We start from the raw sequence: 23,319 nt of genomic DNA on the forward strand, positions 1-23,319 counted from the left end.
AGAGGGATCACACAAAATGTATGTTTATAAGTACAGACCTGAATATTAGGGCCAGAAAGAATCTGCGAACATTTTTTGCTATGTCTGCTGACAATGTTTTATTTTATTTTTTTATTTATGTGGAATGATTTTAGGATTATTATAACAAAAAACTTATATATAAGTTTATTTTATATATATATATATATATATATATATATATATATATATATATATATATATATATATATATATATATATATATATATATATATGAAATAAATAATATATAATTTTAAAATTATATTTAATTCTTACAATGCAAATCAAACTAGATCCGCTTATTTGGTAAACAAAGCAAGTCTCTCATATAACATATACTAAAAGGCAGAAAATACTACTATACCAACTCTATTGTAAATAAATCATATGAACATTTTAATATTACTATTATTATATTACAATTATATTAGTAAAATAAATTTAAAAACTGAGTAAATATAAATTTACACACATTTACACATTAGACTCAATAATGGGCTAAAAATCTGTGGAAATTTGCAGATTTCTGCACGCACAGATTCTGTGTGGGTCTACTGAAAATATTTCAGAGAAAATAGAAAATAATATTTGGATTTAAAAATTCCCCCATGTAAATTTTATATACTTGATTATAACGATTCTTAAACCTGTTAAATATCACATATAAACAAATAGTCAGAATAATCCTTTTTTTTTTTTTTTTTTTTGCAATTGAGATGTTTATTAATCCTTTAATCAAGATCCATTTTTATACCATATAGATGTTTTTATAAATGTATTGTGTATCATATTAATTCATCAGGCCTTTTGGTAACTATTGTTGCTCAAAACTATTTCAATTTAGTTCCAAAAAGTGTACCAATAACATTTTGATATCTTTTTATATATTAATTTTATTTCACTTTGTGAGAGGTGTAATAGCAGTTTCAGTCAATTGTTCATTCAAAGACAGACCTTAAACCTCTCACAGTATGCATGTGAGAAGTGATTGCATTTTAAAGTTCTTTTGTTCTTTAGAACTCCCAGATCTATCAATTTGTTTTGACAAATGTACATAAAGTACAAAAGCAAGTTATGTCATGGTGTTATAAGCATTTAGCAAGGAAAATATTATTTTTATATTTTCACATTATTTTTTTATCTGTCTGTCGCTAGTTGTGCAGCTACTTTTGCAGTTTGGTTCAAATGAAGGTGCTTTTGTTTACCTGCGGAGGATGTTTTAAGAATGCTTCAATAACTACTACATTTTTCTCTATCAAGGTCAAGGACCATTTGTATTCTCGTCTGATCTCTTTAAAGTCTCAAATTTTCAACAACACTTTTAAAGCCACATGAAATTGTTGGATTGAAATGAAGCCACATCTGTAACACAAACTGTTGATTTGTTTTCTTCACAGTTCAGCGGTGGGCGTGGGTTTCTATGGAAACAGCGAAACCAACGATGGAGTCTACCAGTTGACTTACTCCATTTACAATGCCAATCACACACTGGGTGGCATCGGCAGTATGGTAAGAGTTTCGCTTGCTTCGCCTGTCACTCACCATGCCGTCTCATTTTTATTGGAATAGCCTGAGGAATATTGTGATTAAAACCCAAATCAGAAGCTTTGCCTGTTATATGCTGCATGCAGGAAAAAAAACTAAGAGCTGAAGCCTCAGGGGCTTTTTCAATTCTGCTGCTGGAATATGACTGTATCATGTGATGAGTGACACGCACGCACATACATATATGCAGGAGTGCCACGCTTCTGCCAGGGAGTTGGAGTCATAGTGTCTTTCTTCATTTTAGATTCCAGTTTTTTGAGAAGTCTTGAGTTGGAGACTCTCTCTGGAGATGCAAACACATCCAGCTGGTGTTTATATTCATGTGTGTAAGGAAGCGAAAGCAGAACGCGCACAGACAAGATTGGGATTATCTGTTCATCTGCATTAAAGAGGATTAAAAATCTGTCTGTACATCCACTCGTGCATCCGCATCCCACTGATTAACTGAAAACGTTTGCAAAGGTCCTGCTGGTCACGTTTTATTTCATTTAATTTTCATTTAATACTGGTAGCTCAATGATTTATATATAAAAGGGGGAAAAACAACCCACATGCTATAGCATGCTGACCTTCTATTATGCAGTAGCGCTGGCTCATTTATTGATTGTTCTCCGAATATGTTCATGACCTAAAGTAAGCAACATTATGAGTGTTTAAATGATTTGATTGCACTTTAAATTATGTGAACCAGAAGTAAATGGTAGATTTGTTTTGCAATCTTTAATGACTTCAATATGAGGCCAGATTTAAGGGGTTTTCAGGGGTTAAAGGGATAAAGCTCTAATACAGCTTTAGATTATAATTTTCCACATACATTAGAATGCTTCCAGTTTATTTATATATTTGTTTTTTGAGCAAATATGAGACTACCATATGAAGTAATGGCACAAAAAGCGATTAGTTGACTTTGCTTCAGAAAAGTTAGAGTAAAACCATTGACTTAAAAGTAAGTATATTGTGTAAGTATATTATATATATATATATATATATATATATATATATATATATATATATATATATATATATATATATATATATATATATATATGTGGTATTATTTTGAATATTAACTTGTATATATGTATATATGTATATATGTATATGTATATATATATATATATATATATATATATATATATATATATATATATATATATATATATATATGTATATATATATATATATATATATATATATTGCACCAAAATATATTGCGATACACAGTATTATTGTTATTTTAAACAGCCTCTATTTTGCATTATAAAGAGTCATATTTTTGTTTTGGGGGTCTCCAACAGCAGGCTGATTTGCATGCAAGGTCAAAAAACACTTTCTTTGTCTTATAATATGCATTTATTTATATCTAACTATCCCAACGGCTCCCATATGATTTGTTAAGCGATTCATTTGTTCCCAAACCCCTGCTTAGCTTAAGGCTAATCTGCTGTGATTGGTCCGATGACCCAGTCTGTTGCAATTGTGGCCAACTATTTGACTTCGAGACAAAGAGAAACGCCCACCATGGTTATGAAGTAGCACAGAGTATGTGAGAGTCCAATGCAGGAATGCAATAAAGCATTAAACAGAAGCATATTACTCTACTCTTAAACCTAACCCCAAGTGATGATAATGACGATGACACATTCAGTATTAATCCACACAGTGGAAAAAGTTTAAATATTTAGAAAATTGGCCGCGCCACCTTTGTGAGGAAAAGCTAATGGTGGCCATAGCAACAGCAAATGGCAGAAGATGAATTCAGAAACGCATTTAAATCGCCAAAGGTAAAAGCACATGTCTGGTTTTTAACGGGGTTTTGGATGTAATATGTGAATTGCTTCAAAGATTCACCCCGAGAGATACAGTACAAGCACTGAAGTTACAACACACTATTAAATACATATTTTGCAAACTAAAGAAAATGAGGCAACCCTTACTTTACATGTTATGATCTGGTGGAAACTGATCCATATAAACTGTAACAGTTACTGACCTGTCAAAGTCTGACAAAGTCCCATACATATTAGTCTCTGCTGCTCCTTCCTTTAATAGCAGTCAGCTGATGAATCCAGCATTGCAGCATAGGTTATTGTATCAAAAATCTGAAAAATGACAGGAACAAACACAGCACTAGGTTCGCTATACTTGTGGTTTTGTTGTGAAAATTTACTTTAACCCTTTATTCCCTGCAGCCAAACCTCCATCTGACAGTGACTGTCATCTTCGTGTTATAATCAATCTCGTTATCCCCTGCGCTCCTCTAGTATATAAAGGGAGGAGCGCAAATAACATTTTTTTACTGAAACCGGAACTTCATGTTTGGTGATGTACCGTATCGACGTTGATGCGTTCAAGCAAAAGATTTTATCCTAACACACTTATTTTATTTGACTGTGAGTTGACTGTTGAGTTAAATAATCAGTAGTTTTAAACATGGTGCACTTTCAGATTTAAATCACAGCTGGATATTTTCATCCACTTAGAGCCGTGTTACGCACTGCATAGAAGGTCATTTTCAAAAACCCATAATAGGTGCTCTTTAAGACCATTTCATGTCCCTTATTATATGCCTGAACGACAATATAATATCATCACAAAGCAAGTGCACTCTTCCGTAATTTGTCATTCTTAAGAATATTTAATTTAATTATAATTATTTTAACAAATTAATAATTAGTCATTAAAAGCAGAATGCGGGCAACGCAGTGGCGCAATAGGTAGTGCTGTCGCCTCACTGCAAGAAGGTCGCTGGATCATTGGTTCGTGTCTCAGCTAGGTCAATTGGCGTTTCTGTGTGGAGTTTGCATGTTCTCCCTGCGTTCACACGGGTTTCCGGGTGCTCCGGTTTCCCGCCCAGTCCAAAGACATGCGGTACAAGTGAATTGGGTAGGCTAACCGTAGTGTATGAAAGTGTGTGTGAATGAGTTTGTGTGGATGGAAGTTTCCCAGAGATGGGTTGCGGCTGTAAGGGCATCTGCTGCGTAAAAACGTGCTGGATAAGTTGGTGGTTCATTCTGCTGTGGTGACCCCGGATTAATAAAGGGACTAAGCTGAAAAGAAAAAGAATGAATGAATAATAGAAGCAGAATGTGAAAAGGCATATCCTAAATACATAATAATAAATAATAAATGTTAACAAAAAAGTACCAGAGGCTGCGATATCTGCTAACAGATCTATTTTCACTTGTCAAAAACCCACATAAAAATATACTAGTAAAAATACTATACTTTTTTTTAATCTTAAAGACATGGACACCTCCAAAAGAGATAGACATGCTGCACCTTCACCTAAAATGTTGCTACAATTGGTATGTATAGGCGATGTATATTGCATCACCAAAAGTGATTGAGATCATGTTCATGTGTTGTGCGATAAGTCTATATATTGATTATTGTGACAAGCCTAGTAACTAATTACTTTTAACAGTGCAGAAGCACTTATTGCTATGTTAAAAAGTTCAGTGTTAATTATTATTTTAAAACTTTGCCCTTTGTAACCATTCCTATTAACCGTTTTATCTTTTAATCATTTTATAATATAATAAAATTTAGTATGATGACTTGAAGTGCAATCTAAAATTTTCCCCTAAATGAGCTTTTTTTTTTTTTAAGTTATTTCACTTGAAAGGCAATGAAAAAAACCCAGTCATTGTCATTAAAGTCAATTAACTGAACTTGAAAATGCTCATATAACTCACCTTTTTCTTCTCGTACCAGTGGGTGTGGCCATTTTAAGCTTTTTGGCTCTAGACTTCTGGTCTCATTCGCTTCCATTTATTATTAGATGTTAAAAACAGCTTGTTATGCTGCTTCATGTTGCAAAATTATATTTTCTTAATATAATATTGTGCTTTGACTTTATAGTCATGTAAACACTTGTTTGTTCAGCAAGTAGTAAAAGCGTTTTAATGCCATTTATTATTTCCTTACCGTACGTTCACACCAAAAGCGGCGAGAGCATCCAAGGTCGCTCTGGCCGCCCTGGCGACAACGCTGTCTGCCTTTGGCTCCGGCGGCGAGAGCGTCAAAACTCGCTACATTGATCTCGTACTTAAAGGAGCCGTTGCAGCATATCAGTTACATTCCTGCATAAGGCATGTTTTTATCGTGAAAATGTTGCGCACTTCTTATCAAATTCATAAAACAGTGGAAGATCAAGTTGCATGTGGTGTGGCTTTGCTCTATTTATCCAATATGTGTCCATATGTCTGATATATCCTGAAGCAGCTATACTGTTTTGTACTGTCACATCGCGTGAGATTCCCTCTTTTTTAAGATAAATTTATATAACATTAATGAACATCAGTAACTTATTTAATGTATGTTCCTGTAAGAAAACATTGTAAATAATTGGAAATCCAGCGACCGCAATAATCAAACCCTTGGGAACAACTGTGGTCGGAACCAAAGTTCACAGGTCTGTGTTCCCTGAACTGTTATCAAGCGGTGGACGTCTTCATTCTGATTGCTTGCCGCCGAACCGCGTCATAGCTCATTACCATAAAGTTGACTTCATTTCAACTCTCCTCGACGCTCACGCCGGCGAAGACGCGCCGCGCTGCTCCTCGCCGCTTATCGTCGCCTATCGCCGCCGGCTCTCATTGAAAATTAATGACTTCCGGCTACTTTGACGCTCTCGCCGCTTTCGGTGTGAACGTACGGTTAGGCGACTAAATCGGAAGTTCTAAAACAATCGCAAAACTGAGTGCACTTCTGCATAGTAAAAAGAGGTAAAAAAAAAATTATACTGTGTGTTAAGAAACGGTATTTTTTTTTTATTCTATTCAAATCAGTTTATCTTTATTTCAATACCGCTTTTACAATGTAGATTGTGTCAAATCAGCTTAACATAGAAGTTCAGTTCAGTGTGGTTTAATTTTCACTACTGAAAGTCTAAACACTGAAAAGAAAATTCATCGATGCGCAGCTCCACAAGTCCCCACCCCTCGCTAAAAAAAAAACATAAATAATAAAGGTTTTGATAAATTTATGGCTAAACATTGCAGTGACAAATCATAAGTGTTTTCAAATATAGCTCCTATTTAATATAAAACCAGTTTAACATTGCAGATGCTGCGATGTGACTATTGCGGATGCGCATATTGAGATTTCACTGCTGAAACGATATTTATTGTGCAGTTTAATTTTTACATAAAAAATACACTGAATGATGATGAAATGTTATTGAATATTTACTTTAACACTGGATTTTAACAACAATTATTTTAAACATTAAAGTAGACATTTTTTATAAATGCTTTCTATTTTTATAAAATCATGTTTATATTTTAGTCAATACCAAATAGCTTATACTAAAAATAACAAAAACTCTCACCTTAATTTTTGTTGTTTCTTTGTATATATATTTTTTAATAATTAGATAAGAAACTATGCATTTGCTTGAAAAATGTGATTTAACTAGTTTTAATTAATTAGTTTAAATCTATTACTGTAATTTATTGAGTAGGAAATGACTCTTTCCTTTCATGTTCGTATTTCTGAATGCTACCATGGTCGCAATCTTTGCCCCCAAAAAATGTATTGGCTTTTCCTTTTGCAATTTACAGCAGTTGAATTTAAAACACCCTTCAAACAGCGTTTCCAGCATCATATCTTGTATGGAAGGGCTTTTTACTTTTACACATGGCAGGTTTACCATGGTAAACAGAGAATTCGGTTGGCTTGCCGGCAGAACATTTCTCCTCAACCTGTCTTGATGTTCATTACCTGCTGGCAGTGTGATGACAACCTCTGTTCTTCTTATACTCTGCTTCACAGAGCTTCCTTCCATCACAGTTTCCGCCCGAGTGTATTTGCCTCGCTGGTCCATAACGCATTGCTTCATGGTTGAGCAATCATATCTAAATGAGCTGTCTAGCACAGACTTTCTCTGTTTGCTGTAACTAAAACAACATTCAGAATGCGAGAACAACAAACAGCCACTGGCTCCGCTAAAACGGCATAAATCCAATTTCAGCTCTCGTGGAAAAAGTCTCTTTTCAAATTGAAAGGCGAAGAGGACCGCGTCTGAAGGCCAAGCTTGATTGCACAACTGAATTCATGAATGTTGAAGTGATTGGGAGAGTGAGGAGGGAGTTTTCCGAGCTGCCAAGCTCTTTAAACAGCTCCTGCCAGTGGTTGCGTGCCAGAAAAAAAATAGCAGTCACAACTGTGAGTAAATGTCTGTGGTGATTGCCATTTCATGCAGTGTCCACAACTTCCCAAAGGCTGGAGATCTAATGCTAGAATGCTTAATCTTCGTCAATCTTCATGATGTTTCAGCCATCTTGAAATCATGAGGTCTAGAAGTATAACTCCAAAGAGCTATGCATTTCATTCAAGAAAGTGGAATAGGTGATTATTGCAGAGAAAAAAAGAGGTTTCACCATAGACTGTATAAAAATATGAATGCAGATTCTCTGATGTGGTGACATGGTAGCTCAGTGGTTAGCACTGTCACCTCGCTGCAAGAAGGATGCTGGCTTAAGTCCCAGCTGGGCCAGTTGGCATTTCTATGTGGTTTGCATGTGCTCCTGGTGTTGGCGTAGGTTTCCTCCAGGTGCTCCGGTTTCCCCAGTCCAAAGACATGCACTATAGATGAATTGAATAAACTAAATTGGCCATTGTGTATGTGTGTGAATAAGTGTGTATGGATGCTTTTCTGACCTGAGTTACAGCTGGAAGGGCATCCTGGAAGGGCATCATCATAGCGACCTCTGATAAATAAAGGGACTAAGCTAAAGGTAAATTAACGAATGAATGAATGAGTGTGACTAGGGATGTCCCTGTCTTTTTTTTTTTTTTTTTTTACCAATACCCGATCCGATACTTCTATAATACATAAAAAAAGAATAAAGAAGAGCAAAGAAACAGATCCAGGATCTTTAGTATTTTTTATTTTAATTCACCTTATTTTAACGTTCAACAACTCTGTTAACAAATAGAGCACCTCAATGAGGTAGCTTGAACAATCAAGTAAAAACGTAAAGTTTTTCACTTTTGGACTTTAGTGCAACAGTAACTAATTAAAAAAAAAAAAATCTAAGATAAAAACAAAGAGCACCTTAACCTAAAATACCTGGCAGGCAACCTTAAGTTTACATATTTTACAGTTTGCTATGGCAATGTTGTCATCATTAACTTTATAACATGCATATATTCGAGTCCTGATTGGAAGGTAATGTCCGATTCTGATAGAGTCTGAAACCGTGTGATTGGACCCGATTTCTGATCATGCCATCGAATCTGGACATCCCTAGCTGTGACATCATCCATAGTTTTCTGAAAATTGTTTGATGCTAGAAGGCATAAAGCTTCGACCTGAACTTAACTAGAATTATTTATATATATATATATTTTTTTTTTTTTTCTAAAATCCATTAAATTGTGTTTTATTAATGTCTACCCTTACCCTAAACATAAACCTACCCCTCACAGTAATGTAAAAATAGTCATTGTTAGTGTACGTCATGGCTGCACAATACTGGAAAAATATGCAATATTGTTTGTGTTAAATAAAATTTCCTTGGAAAAATGCTATTTGTATTAGCTATGTTTTTTTAAAATCATTTACATTTACATTTACATTTAGTCATTTAGCAGACGCTTTTATCCAAAGCGACTTATAAATGAGGACAAGGAAGCAATTTACACAACCAAGAGCAACAATGAATAAGTGCTATAGGCAAGTTTCAGGTCTGTAAAGTCTAAGAAGGGAAGTATTAGTAGTATTAGTTTTTTTTTTTTTTTTTTTTTTTTTTTTTTTTTTGTACAGTTAGTGTGATATTCAAAGAGGCAATTGCAGATTAGGAAGTGAAGTGGAGACTAAATAGTTGAGTTTTTAGTCGTTTCTTTAAAGTAGCGAGTGACTCTGCTGTTCTGATGCAGTTAGGGAGTTCATTCCACCAACTGGGCAGAATTTATTTATGCATTGGTATTAAAATAAACAGGTCAAAAATATATATTCAGATCTAATTTAGATTGAAAACTGTGTCAAGGTGCAAGCATTTAGGCCTATTCTCTATTATTTATTTTTTTAACCCTTTCTCTTACTTATGGCCCTTGAAATAGAGTGTGAAGTGGAAGGGCTTTAAAATGTACTCCTAAGAGATGGGACAGAACTGCAACACCTGCATACCTCATCATATGTCATCGCAATCTCTTGCTTCTTATGAGATCGACAATCATGACTGCTGTAGTTCTTTCAGTTGTGTTATTTTTTGGGTTTTATCTTCAGAAAATCACAGAAGGCAATGGTATCATGTTATCATGAAGGTATAATGTGCCATTAAGCTCGTAACTGTACTGTGCATTTACACCCCGGCCATATTCATCTATGTAAACAAAAACAACATTAACATTACAGCAGACACTGTAAAAAAAGGTCATTCCAAGGTAAAACACAAACATGGTTATGAATATATTAAAACATCTGCTTGTTTGTTGTAAAAATTCATAATTATCACAAAAAAATACCTGTTCTAAGAAATTTTCTCACCATTTAGTTTCGAGGGGTACCCTTCCCCTTAACCCAACACCTTCAATCCAAAGAGAATTGGGACATTTCTACTCCTCATGTGAACGCACAAAATGAGCGGTAGGAGAGGGGAAGGGCTAAGGGGTACAACAGGGATTTGCCCATTGTCTTTAAAACGCTATGAGTGAAAACCTCAGCAAGATATTCTGTCTCTTATTTGCTGTTTTATAAGTTTTCAGCTCTGGCTTAACTTTGAGCCACTCCTGCAAATAGCAGAACAGCAATTACTGGGGAGGTAGGGATAAAGATAGTAAGGCCCCATCTTATTGGTCAAATTTAGATAAACATCCAATGCATAAAGTAAATGTAATTTATTATCTGTGATATTGCATACTGTCATTACACTGCACAGTGTAATAAAAATGCTTCTGTATTGATGTGTGCATACCCAAGCATCCCTTCTAGACTTATATTGGACTAGAAAATAGCACATTTTCATTTTCAATCAGCCTTAGTACAAGTTTATGGATGTTTCCCAGCAAAAAGTATACTGGTATATACTGGATAAGTTGGTGGTTCATTCCGCTGTGGCAACCCCTTATTAATAAAGGGACTAAGCCGAAAGGTAAAATGAATGAATGAATGAATGAATGAATGAATGAATGAATGAATGAATGAGTTATAAAAATATTCACCTACTCACAGTTGTCACGAAGTGTGATATTAGCTAAATAGACCAAAAAGACCAATAAGTCTATGGGATTGACTTTTTTTGGAGCCAGATTCAAGTGGCCAGTCAATGAATTGCAGTTTCAGTCATTTCCATATTGGCTTCATGAGGGAGATTAGGAGGTTACTGCATGACTCCCTCCAGAAATTAGCCTTAATAACAAATTAAAGAAGATGACAGTCAGGAAGGCTTCAGAGAATTTTAGTCTTAATACATGCAAGCTTTTATTGATGAACTGTACTGGTCAGATATATTAAATTATTTGTTTTATATTAGACAGTGCGCTATTAGGCCATTCTAGTGCAGCATATTCTGCCTAAATAAGATATCTAACTGATGACATATTAATAGTGTAGTCATGTAAAAGAGAGAAGTAAAACTTTTATTATTAGCAGATGCTTGTCTTGATTGTTCGGTTTCTAAGTGATTTCATGCCCACTTTTCTCCCTTTCCCATTTTGCATCATTCAGTTTTACAGTCCTTAGAGGAAGACTGCTACCTGGATAGATTTTGTATGTCTCTAGTGCTCAAAGCAATAAGTTCAAAATATTTCATGGTCATAATTCTGCACATAGGCAGCCAGATAGCAGAAATATTTCAGTGGTGACCTGACAAAATCCTTCTGAAAGCATTGATTCTCCTTCAGCTACAGCGGATCTGTCAGAAAACATTGATTGGAGACTGAGGAAGCTGACTTTAAACTTTGTTTATTACTTTCTGGACAAGTTTTGAGCCTATTACACTTGGAAACCACCTGAACATTAAAAATAGATTGCCAGCCAAAAGAAATCTTCTTCCTTGCTGCTCATTCTTTACACGGTAAATCATGAATGGGCTGCTTCGGTCCAGTGTTATGAAGAGTTCAGCTTCATCCCTAATCAAACCTGAAAAATATAACCTAAAGCCCCAGTCCGAGTGTAATTGTTTCTCAGTGGGGTGTAGGGGATTTTTACTATTTACAGAAGAGAGTTGGTGATTTTATTACTGTCCGAATCAACAATGTCTGTGTTTTTTACTAAGCTCCCATGTTATAAACCCAAACCAGATTACTGTACCTACTGTTTTTTTGACAGACTCCAATGTCATTTGGTGATTTAATTACTGTCCAAATTTACTGCATTGAGATTCTAAAAAGATCACTTCAAAAGGCCAATTGTAAATCCATTAGAAATCGACACTTAAGACCTATTCTTAAGCAATTATTTATCATGTGGACATCTGTAAAAGAAGACTTTTTATAGCTCTACAGTAAGTAAACAAAGATACATTTGTGGTGGATGTCTGAGTTTGTAATCCTATGACCCCAGAATGATCCCATGATCATTCACATGCTCAGTCAGATAATAGTATTTATATTTTAGGATCTTTAAATCTAGGTCATGTGATTCACTGACCTGCAGTGTTTTGCTCTAACCCTTAAAACCAGAGGTCAGTACTATCTCATGGATGTTGCAACCTGCAAGAATGCAAATAGATTTTAAATGCAATACCCTTTATCGCAGGGGTGACAGAATTTTCAAATTTAGAAATAGAAAACATTACTTTGATTGCAGTATAACTTTTTTAATTAGAACTTATATCAATAAAAACATAAAAAATTACATTTATAACACAGTGGAGTTCAATGAAGAATACACTAGTCAAGCAGAATCTCCCTTTGCCTTGATTCGCTCACCACTATGTAGCTGGGGATTTTTCGTTTATAGACCTCCTCTTGTGAAACAATTATTGCCCAAATAGGATTACTAGAAAGGTACATGCAGGTGTGACTGATGTGTTACAATTTTACACAATGATATGTTTGGTTCTGTTGACCCTAGATAGCATTCGAATCCCATACTACTCGAATACACACTGCATTTGAATTTAAAGCAACATTGTGAGAAGTATGTTTTGTATCGTACGTATGTGGAGAGTATGAATGGAATTCGGACAGACGTTGTCAGTATCACATGACCTTCTTGCATCAGTTGTATCATTTCACTGCCATTCATACATCCTCTTTGTGGCCTCATGGGATAGCAAAGTGGCCATTGGATGCACACTTTAGAATCTTGACTAGAGTATTAGGTCATCAGGGCACTACTTTGCTCGCATACTGTTTTCCACTGTTGTTTGCTTCAGGAATCATATAATCCCCTTTGCATGCCTCTGGCTCCCAGTGAGAATTAATGGTCATTCATTTCAGTGCTCCAAAGTGCCACTATTAGCCTGCTAATGATGATTAGCAATTGACATTGTTTTTGTTTGCAGGTGGGAAACTCATTGGGCAGTATGCAGGTTGGGCTGAAGGAGCATCTGGAGCGGTTGGATGAAATATTTTCTCCACGGGGAGACTACACTCAGACCCTGCGCTTCATGCAGCAGATGGCTGACAACGTTATACAGCAGCTGACAGCCATGCCAGACACAAGGAAAGTGCAAGTGGATTTGGCAGCTATTGCAGACAGGACTGCATTCATAGAGTACTACAGGTGAGATGCCTAGAGCTAGTGGAGTAAACATGGCTTATTTACTTCACTGTGTGCTCTTGCAGGGTTTTTCAACAACATGTCTTGTGCCTTATCAGAGGGGAAAGACGAGAGGGTTCCTGGTGGTGTAGATGTAGGTCAGAAATGTCAGTGTTCCAGGATAATCTTCTCCTTAGACGTGACTTTAGTCTTCAAACTTTCACTCTTTCACTTATATATGTGACTATGTTTTGTTTCTGATCTTTCTACTCCTCACTCTACTCTACAAGCATGTAATTTTTGGCCCTACTTAATGTGACCCATGTTTTCATTCTTCTTATATATTGACCTCTTTTTCAAAGTTCTTGCCCTACCCCTCAAACATATCCTATTTTTCACTTCCTGATGTCCTACTCCTAAAACTTTAGTTTTTAAGATTTCTTGAACTTTTACAAACATACCACTCTATTTATTTAGATTTTTTAAAATTATGTGTTGTTTCTTAAACATATGGTACTGATTTGCACTCCTCATTAGGCATGGAACATTAACCGTTTTCAAGTTATACCGCGGTTTCGAAAAGTCAATGTTTTAAAACCGTCAAAATTTTCTGCTATACCATTCGTAGGTATGTGTAAGATTTTGTATTTTTGTATTTTTTTTTTTTTTTTTTTTTTAGGACAGCAGTATCTTCAGCAGAAAATATTTCCAAAGATGCTGTTTTAAATAGTAAAAAAAAAATCTGTTTTGAAATGAAAGAAGACATCAGAAGTCAATAATTCATTTAGCCTGACATGTTTAATGTTCCAAAATATTTTAAAGGTTTCTCAAAGTAAAATATACTGTGTTTAAAAGGGAAAACTGTTTTAGTTTTATACCCAGACATTTAAAAATAACATTTTAGAGCAGTAATCACAATACTGTAATACCATGCAACTGTGATTTTTATCCAAGGTTATCTTACTCTTCATACTGTAAATAGAAGACCCTGTTTCTCAAAGATCTTGCTGTACCAGTCAAGCTTGTGACCCTACTGATAAGGGCTGTATGATTAATTAAAATCGTATTGAAATCGTGATTTGGACATACGTGATTTCTAAATTGCATAACAGCAGGATTTTCCTGCAGTATGGTATTTGAACCAATAATAACGCTGTGCACCTAAAAAGAACAGGAGACTGAATAGCCTGTGTATACAGGGATGATGAGTTCAGCACCAGAGGACTTGGTGCCATAAGAGTCAACATCTCTGCTATGGGATTAAGTTCATTTGGTAATGTCACACAGGAATGTTCCGTACCTAGCTGTATATCTTATCAGCCTAGATAAATCAACACAAATTTATCATTTCACCATCTTGCGAGTAACCCAAAAGTCTGTTCTGAATGGAAAGTGAAAATAAAAAGGGATATCAGACCTCATTTTCAGCTAAGTTAAGGGAAATTGCACTAGTTAGCTAATGTTTTCTATCCCAAACACGCTTTATAGATGCCATTTATTAAACTCAAGTTAATGAACTGATTCTTTTACAACATTAGTCCTGTCACGATACTGAATTTTGTTACTGAAATTTATAAAAACCGTCAATTTCCCACTAACATTTAAGCACTGATGAACGCAACACCGCTGATATGACGTAATGGCTGTTTCTCAATTCCAAGAACACAGAGAACGGACTTGCGTTCTTGTGGAGATCGGTCTTGCCAGGTGTCCTCGGAAGAACGAACTCAGGAGACCGCGAGGGCAGAGAACGCGTCCTTTGAGAAATGGGATGCTGCGTTCTTCCTAATGGTCATGTGACCTTCTCGTGTTTTAAATGGAAATTATTTAAACATTACAGCACTCATACAATGATTTATTGTTTTTCCCCTCTTCAAAATATATACTTTGCATAAAAACATTATAAATATGCTCTGCACAATATAAATAAAACAGATTTTAATAAAAAACGAATTTCAGCAAACAAACAACTCTTAATGTGTTTATTCCTTTATTAAGATGTTCATGTTAATGTTTACTTTCACCGTTTTATTTTTACTCCTGAGGTAAATAAGTGATATCTCTAAACTTTAATAATAAATCTAAATAAAATGCAGCGCTTCCCACCTCCAGTCGCAATGACTTTTGGGACTTCCAGAGCGAGTTCGGTGCTCAAGTCTGCATCAGTGCGTCCTCGATATCAAGATCACATCCGGGAAGTTTCACGCGTCCTTTGTACTTGCGGTCTTGAGTATTGGAACTGAACTTAGGCAGCTGATGATGACGTTTCACGAGAACACGAGGACGCAAGACCGCTGAAGAACGCATATTGAGAAACAGCCAATGTTCACCAGTGCTCAACAGAAATGACTGTGATTGGCCATGAAGGTCATCAGTTCACTGCACTTCACCACTGTTTACCGAATGCAAACACAGGCGAGCGATCCGATCATGACTCGACTGATCTTTGCGGCTTTAAAATGATCCAGTGTTTGTGGATCTGTGTTAGCATTTTGTGAAAAGCGGTGAACAGATGACCTTCATGGCCAATCAAAGTCATTTCTGTTGAGCACTGGTGAATACTATGACACATCAGCAGTGTTTAAGAAAGTAAGTAAGAACTTCAGTACCTGGACAACACTATTACAGACAAGACAAGGGTGCTCTACAGAGGACTGCTTGGTTTTATCGCTCACCTTGTTACATAGGCTCAAGCAAGGAGAGAAGCCACCATTTTGTTGACCTGGTGTCATGAACTGAAGCCTTGGAGGACACTTGTCCTTAAGTGTGTTTCTCTTAAAGAGATTGTGATTTTGTTTTATGCCTAATATGCTTTTAAATGTTTGAATTCAACTTAACTGAATGATATTAAAGTGATGTTATCTGCAAAAGTGATGTTATGACCATATTTGCATTTTGAAATTGCGGCAACAGATGGAGATTTGTAGTACACAGCATGTTGTTGTAATGTTTACAGTGCTGATCCTATACCTCCGGGTTTCTTCCCACTGCAGCCTTGCTTTTGTGTTTGAAAATGGCGGCACTTGAAATAAGTGTATTGCATCTGAAAGCGTGAGGCACTTAGCTACCTTCAGCATTTGTAACATGCTTTGCTGTCACTTCTTTGTTGTTGCTTAGTCCATCAACCGTTTTCTCAGAGGATTTTAAATTAACAAAACGTTGCTGCAGTTGCGACACAAGTTTTATGTATGTAAAGAAATTAAAAAGAATTGAGTGTTCAGGTGTCTTGTGTTTGTCTGAAGTCTGCCGAAATGTGTATATTCCATACAAAGAATGAAGCTGATTGGTCAGTTCTTGTTACGTGACTCATGGTGCGGCATTCAGAAAAGTTCAATTTAAAGTTTGTCTGAAAAGAGTTTCATCTAGGTGCACTTGTGCATCCAATCCACGCGCCACCATTGGAAATAATGGACTTGTGTAAGCAAATGCCACCTTGTGTGAATGGCTTATTTCATGGCAGCGCCACAAAGAGGTCTTTGATCTGTGCATGACAACACAAATCTGTAAACATACACGCAACTACTTCTGATATTTGGTCTAGCAGGACATCTGAGCCTTATTTTTTATTTTTAATATTTTTTTATACAGTTTGTTTTGTCATAGGTATGTTCTAGAGACAATTCATCACAGCTTTATTAGGTGATTTTTATTTTATTTTATTTCTGTTTTAGAGATGTAACAGGTCTTTAATAAAGATCTAATTGTTTTTCTTCTGAAATTTGTCTTTTACAAAATCTTGATTAAAGTTGAAATCGTAAAGTTGTTCAAGAAATTTGTGATGTTTCTTTTGCCCATATCACACAGCCCAATACTGTTAAAACATTTGGCTGTTTTTCAACTTTTGTAACTGATTTTTTTAACGTTTGTGTCTACTGCTTAAACAAGTGAACCTGTTTTTCAAATGTCTGGGCCTGCTCAAACATTTGACCCTTTTTTTAAACTTCTGATACTACTTCTCAAACATGTGATCTTTTGTCTTTTTTATTTTTATTTATTTTTTTATTTTTTTTATTTTTTTGCTGTACCAGTCAAATACAGGGTCTAGACAATGAAACTGCAACACTGGCTAATTTAGTGTTGGAGGTTTCATGGCTAACCTTAACAGGTCTGGTGGCCAATCTTCATTGATTGCAAATTCCACTAGTAGAAGCAGAGTGTGGTTGATGATTAGGTTTGGTGAGGTTTAATTAGCAGAGTTATAGCAGTTTTACTTAAAATATTTCAATGCACACAATATTATGAGTGGCATATCAGAGTTCAAAAGACGAAAACATTGTTGGTGCATATCTCGCTGGCGGATCTGTAACCAAGACATCAAGTCTTTGTGATGTCAAGAGCCACCAGAGTATACAGAGTAATGTCAGCACACCACCAAGAAGAACAAACCACATCCAACAGGAGTAACTGTGGACACAAGAGGAAGCTGTCTGAAAGGGATATCTGGGTGCTAGCCTGGATTGTATTAAAATAACATAAAACCACAGCTGCCCAGCTCACTGCATAATTAAATGTGCACCTCAGCATTCTTGTTTCCACCAAAACTGCTCATTGGGAGCTCAACAGAGTCAATACACATGGCCTGGCTGCTAAAGAAAAACTTTGGTCACTTGTGCCAATGACAAATGTCGGTTTCAATGGTGCCATCAGCAAAAATCTTTGACTATGTACAATGTCAAACATGTATTGTCTTTCACTGTTTTTTCCACATCTTGGAGAGTTACAGTGTGGAGAATTTCCAAAGACACGTACCACCCTGACTGTTGCATGCCCAGAGTGAAGCATGGGGGTGAATCAGTAATGGTTTGGGCTGCAATACCATGGCATTCTCTACGCTCAATACTCGTGCTAGATGGCCATATCACTACCACGCACTACTAAACAGTTTTGGAGGACCATGTGCACACAATGGTTCAAACATTGTATCCTGAAGGCAGTGCCCTGTATCATGATCATTATACACCAATGCATAAAGCAAGACTGGTGACAGAGTGTTTTAATAAACATGAATGAGAAGTTGAACATCTCCCGTCGCCTGCACAGTCACCAGAACAAAATATTATTAAGCCACTTTGGGGTGTTTTGGAGGAGTGAGTAAGGAAACATTGTCTTCCACCAGAATCACGTAGTAACCTGGTCACTATTCTGGGTCAAAGTCTCTCAATCGGCCCTTACGATCATGGCCTCCCAGTCATCCCCATCTATCAAATTGGCTCTATCACTGTCTCTTCACTCCACCAATAGCTGGTGTGTGGTGAGCCCACTGGCCCCGTTGTCCTGTGGCTGCTGTTGCATCCTCCATGTGGATGCTGCACACTGGTGGTGTTGTGCAGAGTCCCCCTCATGATTGTGAAGCGCGTCGGGTGTATGGCCATACACAATAAATGGGCAATAAAAATATATTACATTACATATTTTGCAAGAAGAATGGCTCGAAATCCCTCTGATTCGGCAGAGCTTGTATCTGTCATTCCCAAGACCAACCAATGCTCTATTGACCTAAAAAAAAAAACATAAAAAAAAGCCCTTCAACATACTAATGAATTATTGTGGTCTAAAATCAGATATTTCAGTTTCATTGTCCAATCCCTGTATGTAACCCTGCTTTTCAGGTCTGTCATATATCTCAAACCTGTTACCCTAATTTTGGAATTTCTTGGTCAACTCTTCAAACCAGTGATATTTACGGTTTACTCCTCAAATGTGACATTGTATTTTCATATGTTTGCATCTTCTCTTCTAATGTGACTCTGTTCTTCTATCTTTAACACTGAAACCTAAACTTGTACCCTATATGTTTTTGCTTGTTATGTTTTTGCCCGACTCCACAACTCTATTCTTAAGCTTCTGTCCCTACTCCTCAATCATGTCAACACAAATCTTCCAGTTTTAGCACTACTCTTCAATTATGTGCAACCACATGTTTTTATATTTACCTGATATGTGCAACCCTAATCTGGCTCTACATAATTTTCTTTTTTTTTTAATAACTTTTTGGATTTATTTTTTAAACTGTATTATTTTATTTTATTATGAACCTAAATCCCAAACATGCAATCCTATTTTAAGCATATCACCATACTACTGTCAAAGCTGTGACACTACTAATGACACAAGTGACCCACTTTTGAAGATGAGGCTTTTTGAAGCCTACTCATCAAAAATGTGACAATTTATTCAATATTATGCTTCCACTCTAAGCTTGTAGTCCTTCTTATCAACCATGTTACTTTATCCATCAAACTACCTGTCCTCAAACCTGTGACTCTATTTTTTATGCTTCCGTCCTCCTGAAATATGACCCTGTTTGAGGAGCAGGATAAGCTTTTGGTCCTACTCTAGAGACTTCCAGTGTAAATGTGGGTCATAAATATCTCTGAATGTTCCAGAAACTCCTGTTTCTCAAAGTGACCTACCTCTTGTAACTTTTTGCCCAACTCATCTCTCAGGTGAAACTGCTGGTCCTTTATCTCAAGCATGCAATTTTTTTTTTTAATTTTTTTTTAATTTATTTTTTTTTTTTTACTGTGTGAAGGTTTTATCTAACTCCCTAAACACATGACTCCATTTTAAGACCTTGAGCCTTATACCTCAGTATAGTTGCTCAGTCTGCTTTCCTCATTTTTCAACTTTTGCCAGAATCAAGATGTTTTGAAAGGGGTAATGCTTTAAATAAATAGTTTACACCAATTTTTTATTTTTATTTTTTTATTTTAAATAAATAAATATAACTAACCATTGTTTTCCATAGTATTTGTTTTTCCATCTATGGATGCTGGTTTTTCAACATTCTTCAATAGATTTTTTTTTCTGTTGAATTTCAAAATGGTTAGAGACCGTCAAGGGTGAGTAAATGATGATATGATTTAAATTTTTAGGTGAACAATCTCTTTAACCATGCTAATTCTGGCCTACATCTTTATGATTACGGGCACAACTACTGGATCAGATGTGGACTAGGTTGGCCTTTTTGATCAGTCTTGTTAAATTGATTTGCGTGTCCTCCAAGGAGATTACATTTCAAATTGTAGACCTGCGTGTTATGAACTGGCAGTGCATATATTGACAAGGAGCTAGTGTTTCAAGCAGCAAAAGGACTGTGCTATTGAGCACCCACCGTCAAACCTCTCTTCCTCCATTACTCATAGGCAAATCTAATAGCACAACCTTTGGCCTCCTTCCCTTGAATCATTATACATCTTTGTCTCCATATTTTTTCATACATCTTGAGAGAAAAACAGAGAGGGTCATTTTTGAGCCCTCATTGTGAAGGATTACTAATCGGATTGTGGTTTGCCAGGAATTCCACAGACTATGTACACAATGAAGTAGTGCAGCACTGAAAACGGACATGCAGCTACTGTTTTTACAGGTTTTTGTTGAATTTGTTGGTGCTAAGATTTGTTAGAAAACACTGACCTAGCAATTAAGTAATTTCATAAATAAAGGATTAAAGTGTAATGAGTTCAGCAGCTCAAAGCTGTAAAATTAACACATTCTCGGTGTGGTCCTGTTTGGCAGATTGTCTGTTCGCACATACCAGTAGCTCATAAAATACTTATGTCTATTTGGTCTGTTCAATTATTTACTGAATGGATGGGAAACATATTACAGAAGGAGGAAGAGTAATTTGAGTGTCATACACACCCACTTTTAAAAGTCATACTTAGAGACCTGCTGAAAGCATGCTCCCACACACATACATCACACAAGATGAGGTTTAAAGAGGGCACTGTTGAGTTATTTTAAAAATGCAATCATATTTGTCCAATTAATTTCAAATTAGTTTGAGTAATAAAACTACATTTAAAACAAATTATGTGACCATGGACTACAAAATCGAAATTGAGATTCATACACCATCTGCATCAGAATAAATAAATAAGCTTTCCATTGATTTTTGGTTTACATTATAAAAGTTCATATTTTGTTTTTGGGGATCTGCAACAAAATGTTTGTATCCATGCAAGCTCAAAAAACACTTTCATTTTCTTATAATATGCATTAATTTTTATCTAATTATCCCAACGACTCCTTCATCGTTTCGTTAAGCGATTCTCCTCCTTTGCATTTGGCTATTCTGCTTTGATTGGTTCAACGACCCAGTCTATTGTTATCGACTGGGTTCAGGGCGAGACTGAAATGCTCACCATGGTTACGAAATAGTAGTATTAGAGAGCCCAATACAGGAGTGCAATAAAGCAATGCAGTTAAACAGCAGAATATTACTCTACTCTTAAACCTAACACCAAGTAATAACAACAACACACGTTCAGTAATAACACACACAGTGGCAAACGTTGAACTATTTTGAAAATTGACTTCGCCATGCATTTATGTGAACAGCTGATGGTGGCCATAGCAAAGACAAACGGCCAGAATTGCAAGTTCAGTGACGCATTTAAATTGTTAAAGAAAGAAGCACGTTTTTAACGTGGTTTTGAATGCACAATGTGAATAGCCCCATATAGATTTAACCTGTGAGATACAGTACAAGCACTGATCTATAATGGATAAGTAATTTCAAGCCATACGGTGTGATTACAAGTTACAACACACTAATATTTTGCAAACTAGAAAAAGCGAGGCAGCGATTTTACTTACTGTACATGTTATTATCTGGAGGCAGAAAAAAATGGTTCATATGAACTGGAACAGTTACTGACAAAGTCCCTATCAAAGTCTGACCAAGTCCCATACATAATAGTCTCTGCTGCTCCTTCTTTTAATAGCAAACAGCTAACAAATCCTGCATTGCAGTGTAGGTTAATGTATCAAAAATCTGAAAAATGACTGGAACAAATACAGCACTAGGTAAGCTATACTGTGGTATTGTTGTGGGAAAGGGAAAGGTGGGTTCATGTTTTACCAGATTCGGCACAACATAGTTAGTGATGAACCATATTGACATCGACACGTTCAGGCAAAAAATCCAAACCAACACGATTGATTTATTTGACTTTGAGTTGACTATTTTTTTTAAAGTATCAATAATTTTAAACAGTTCATTTTTAGATTTAAACCTCAGCTGGATGTTTTCATTCCCTTTGAGCTGTGTTACACACTGCATAAAAGGTCATTTTTATTAATCCGGAATCTGAGGGTTAAAAAAAAAAATCTAAATATTGAGAAAATTGGCTTTATAGTTGTGCAGATTAAATGTGTAGCTAATAAAACAAATGTTTTTGATATTTTTATAATAGAAACATTACAAAATGTCTTTGTGGGACATTTTTTTTTACCTAATATTCAGATTTTTTCATAATTATTTTGACCCATACAACTTTTTTGTTGGAAATAAATAAGCCTGTGCAACTTAAGGTTTGTGGTCCATCAGAGGCACATTAAAGAGCACCTATGATAAAAATCAACTTTTGTAAGCTGTTTAGACAGAGGTGTGTGTCGATATGGTGTGTCCATGGTCATATTGGAGTAAGAGAAACAAAATAAGTCTCTTTCGACATTAAACTGGATTCTAAATCCCTGTCATTTTGAGGCCCAACAAAACGTGATGTAGGAGTGCGATTTACCTGCCCACCAAATTAATTGACAGATGTGTATTAACATGACCCCATAGTAACGCGTATAGTCATGTTCAGAAGTAGACAGGATGTGCACAAAGCAACTAGGATTAAAAGATCTGTTCAGCTCTCTTCGATCATCTGCCCCTCAAGAATGAATTTTACTTTTAATTTCTATTTAATTCATCCCCACAGCTCATAGTGTCCACACAACTATAAAAGAAGATGCTTCAATTCTGTTTTTTGTGGACTTAAATCAGGTTTATGTTGTACATTAACATAACTGATGTTTTCCGGATTGTTTATTAAAGTGTATCCTGTCACATTTGCCGTGTGAGTGCTCACATGCAAACTTTATAACAAAATTGTGTGTGACTTATTGCAGAAAGGCTTGAATTAACTCCACAACAAATATATCAAACAACAATAGTGAAAGTTTTTACTGTAGTCAACGAGATCTGCTTCATTCTTGTCTGTCACTGTGCTGTTTATCTACGTGAAGTTTACACTAATCAGAGCAATACAGAGCAATCTCTATGGCTTTGACTTGCACGTGGGAACAGTGGGTGGGGAGAACCA

General features: G+C 35.9%; 1 protein-coding gene across 1 annotated transcript in view; it reads left to right on the top strand.

The window, feature by feature from the left end:
• Positions 1-23,319, top strand: part of ttyh2l (tweety homolog 2, like) — a 102,990-nt gene that overhangs the window by 51,161 nt on the left and 28,510 nt on the right. Inside the window, 2 exon segments of the mRNA NM_213256.1 lie at positions 1,419-1,530; positions 13,026-13,246. Of these exon segments, the coding sequence (NP_998421.1) occupies positions 1,419-1,530; positions 13,026-13,246 (333 nt within the window).

This window comes from Danio rerio, chromosome 3, assembly GCF_052040795.2.
Source record: "Danio rerio strain M-AB ecotype USA chromosome 3, GRCz13ab, whole genome shotgun sequence".
NCBI classification, from domain to species: domain Eukaryota; kingdom Metazoa; phylum Chordata; class Actinopteri; order Cypriniformes; family Danionidae; genus Danio; species Danio rerio.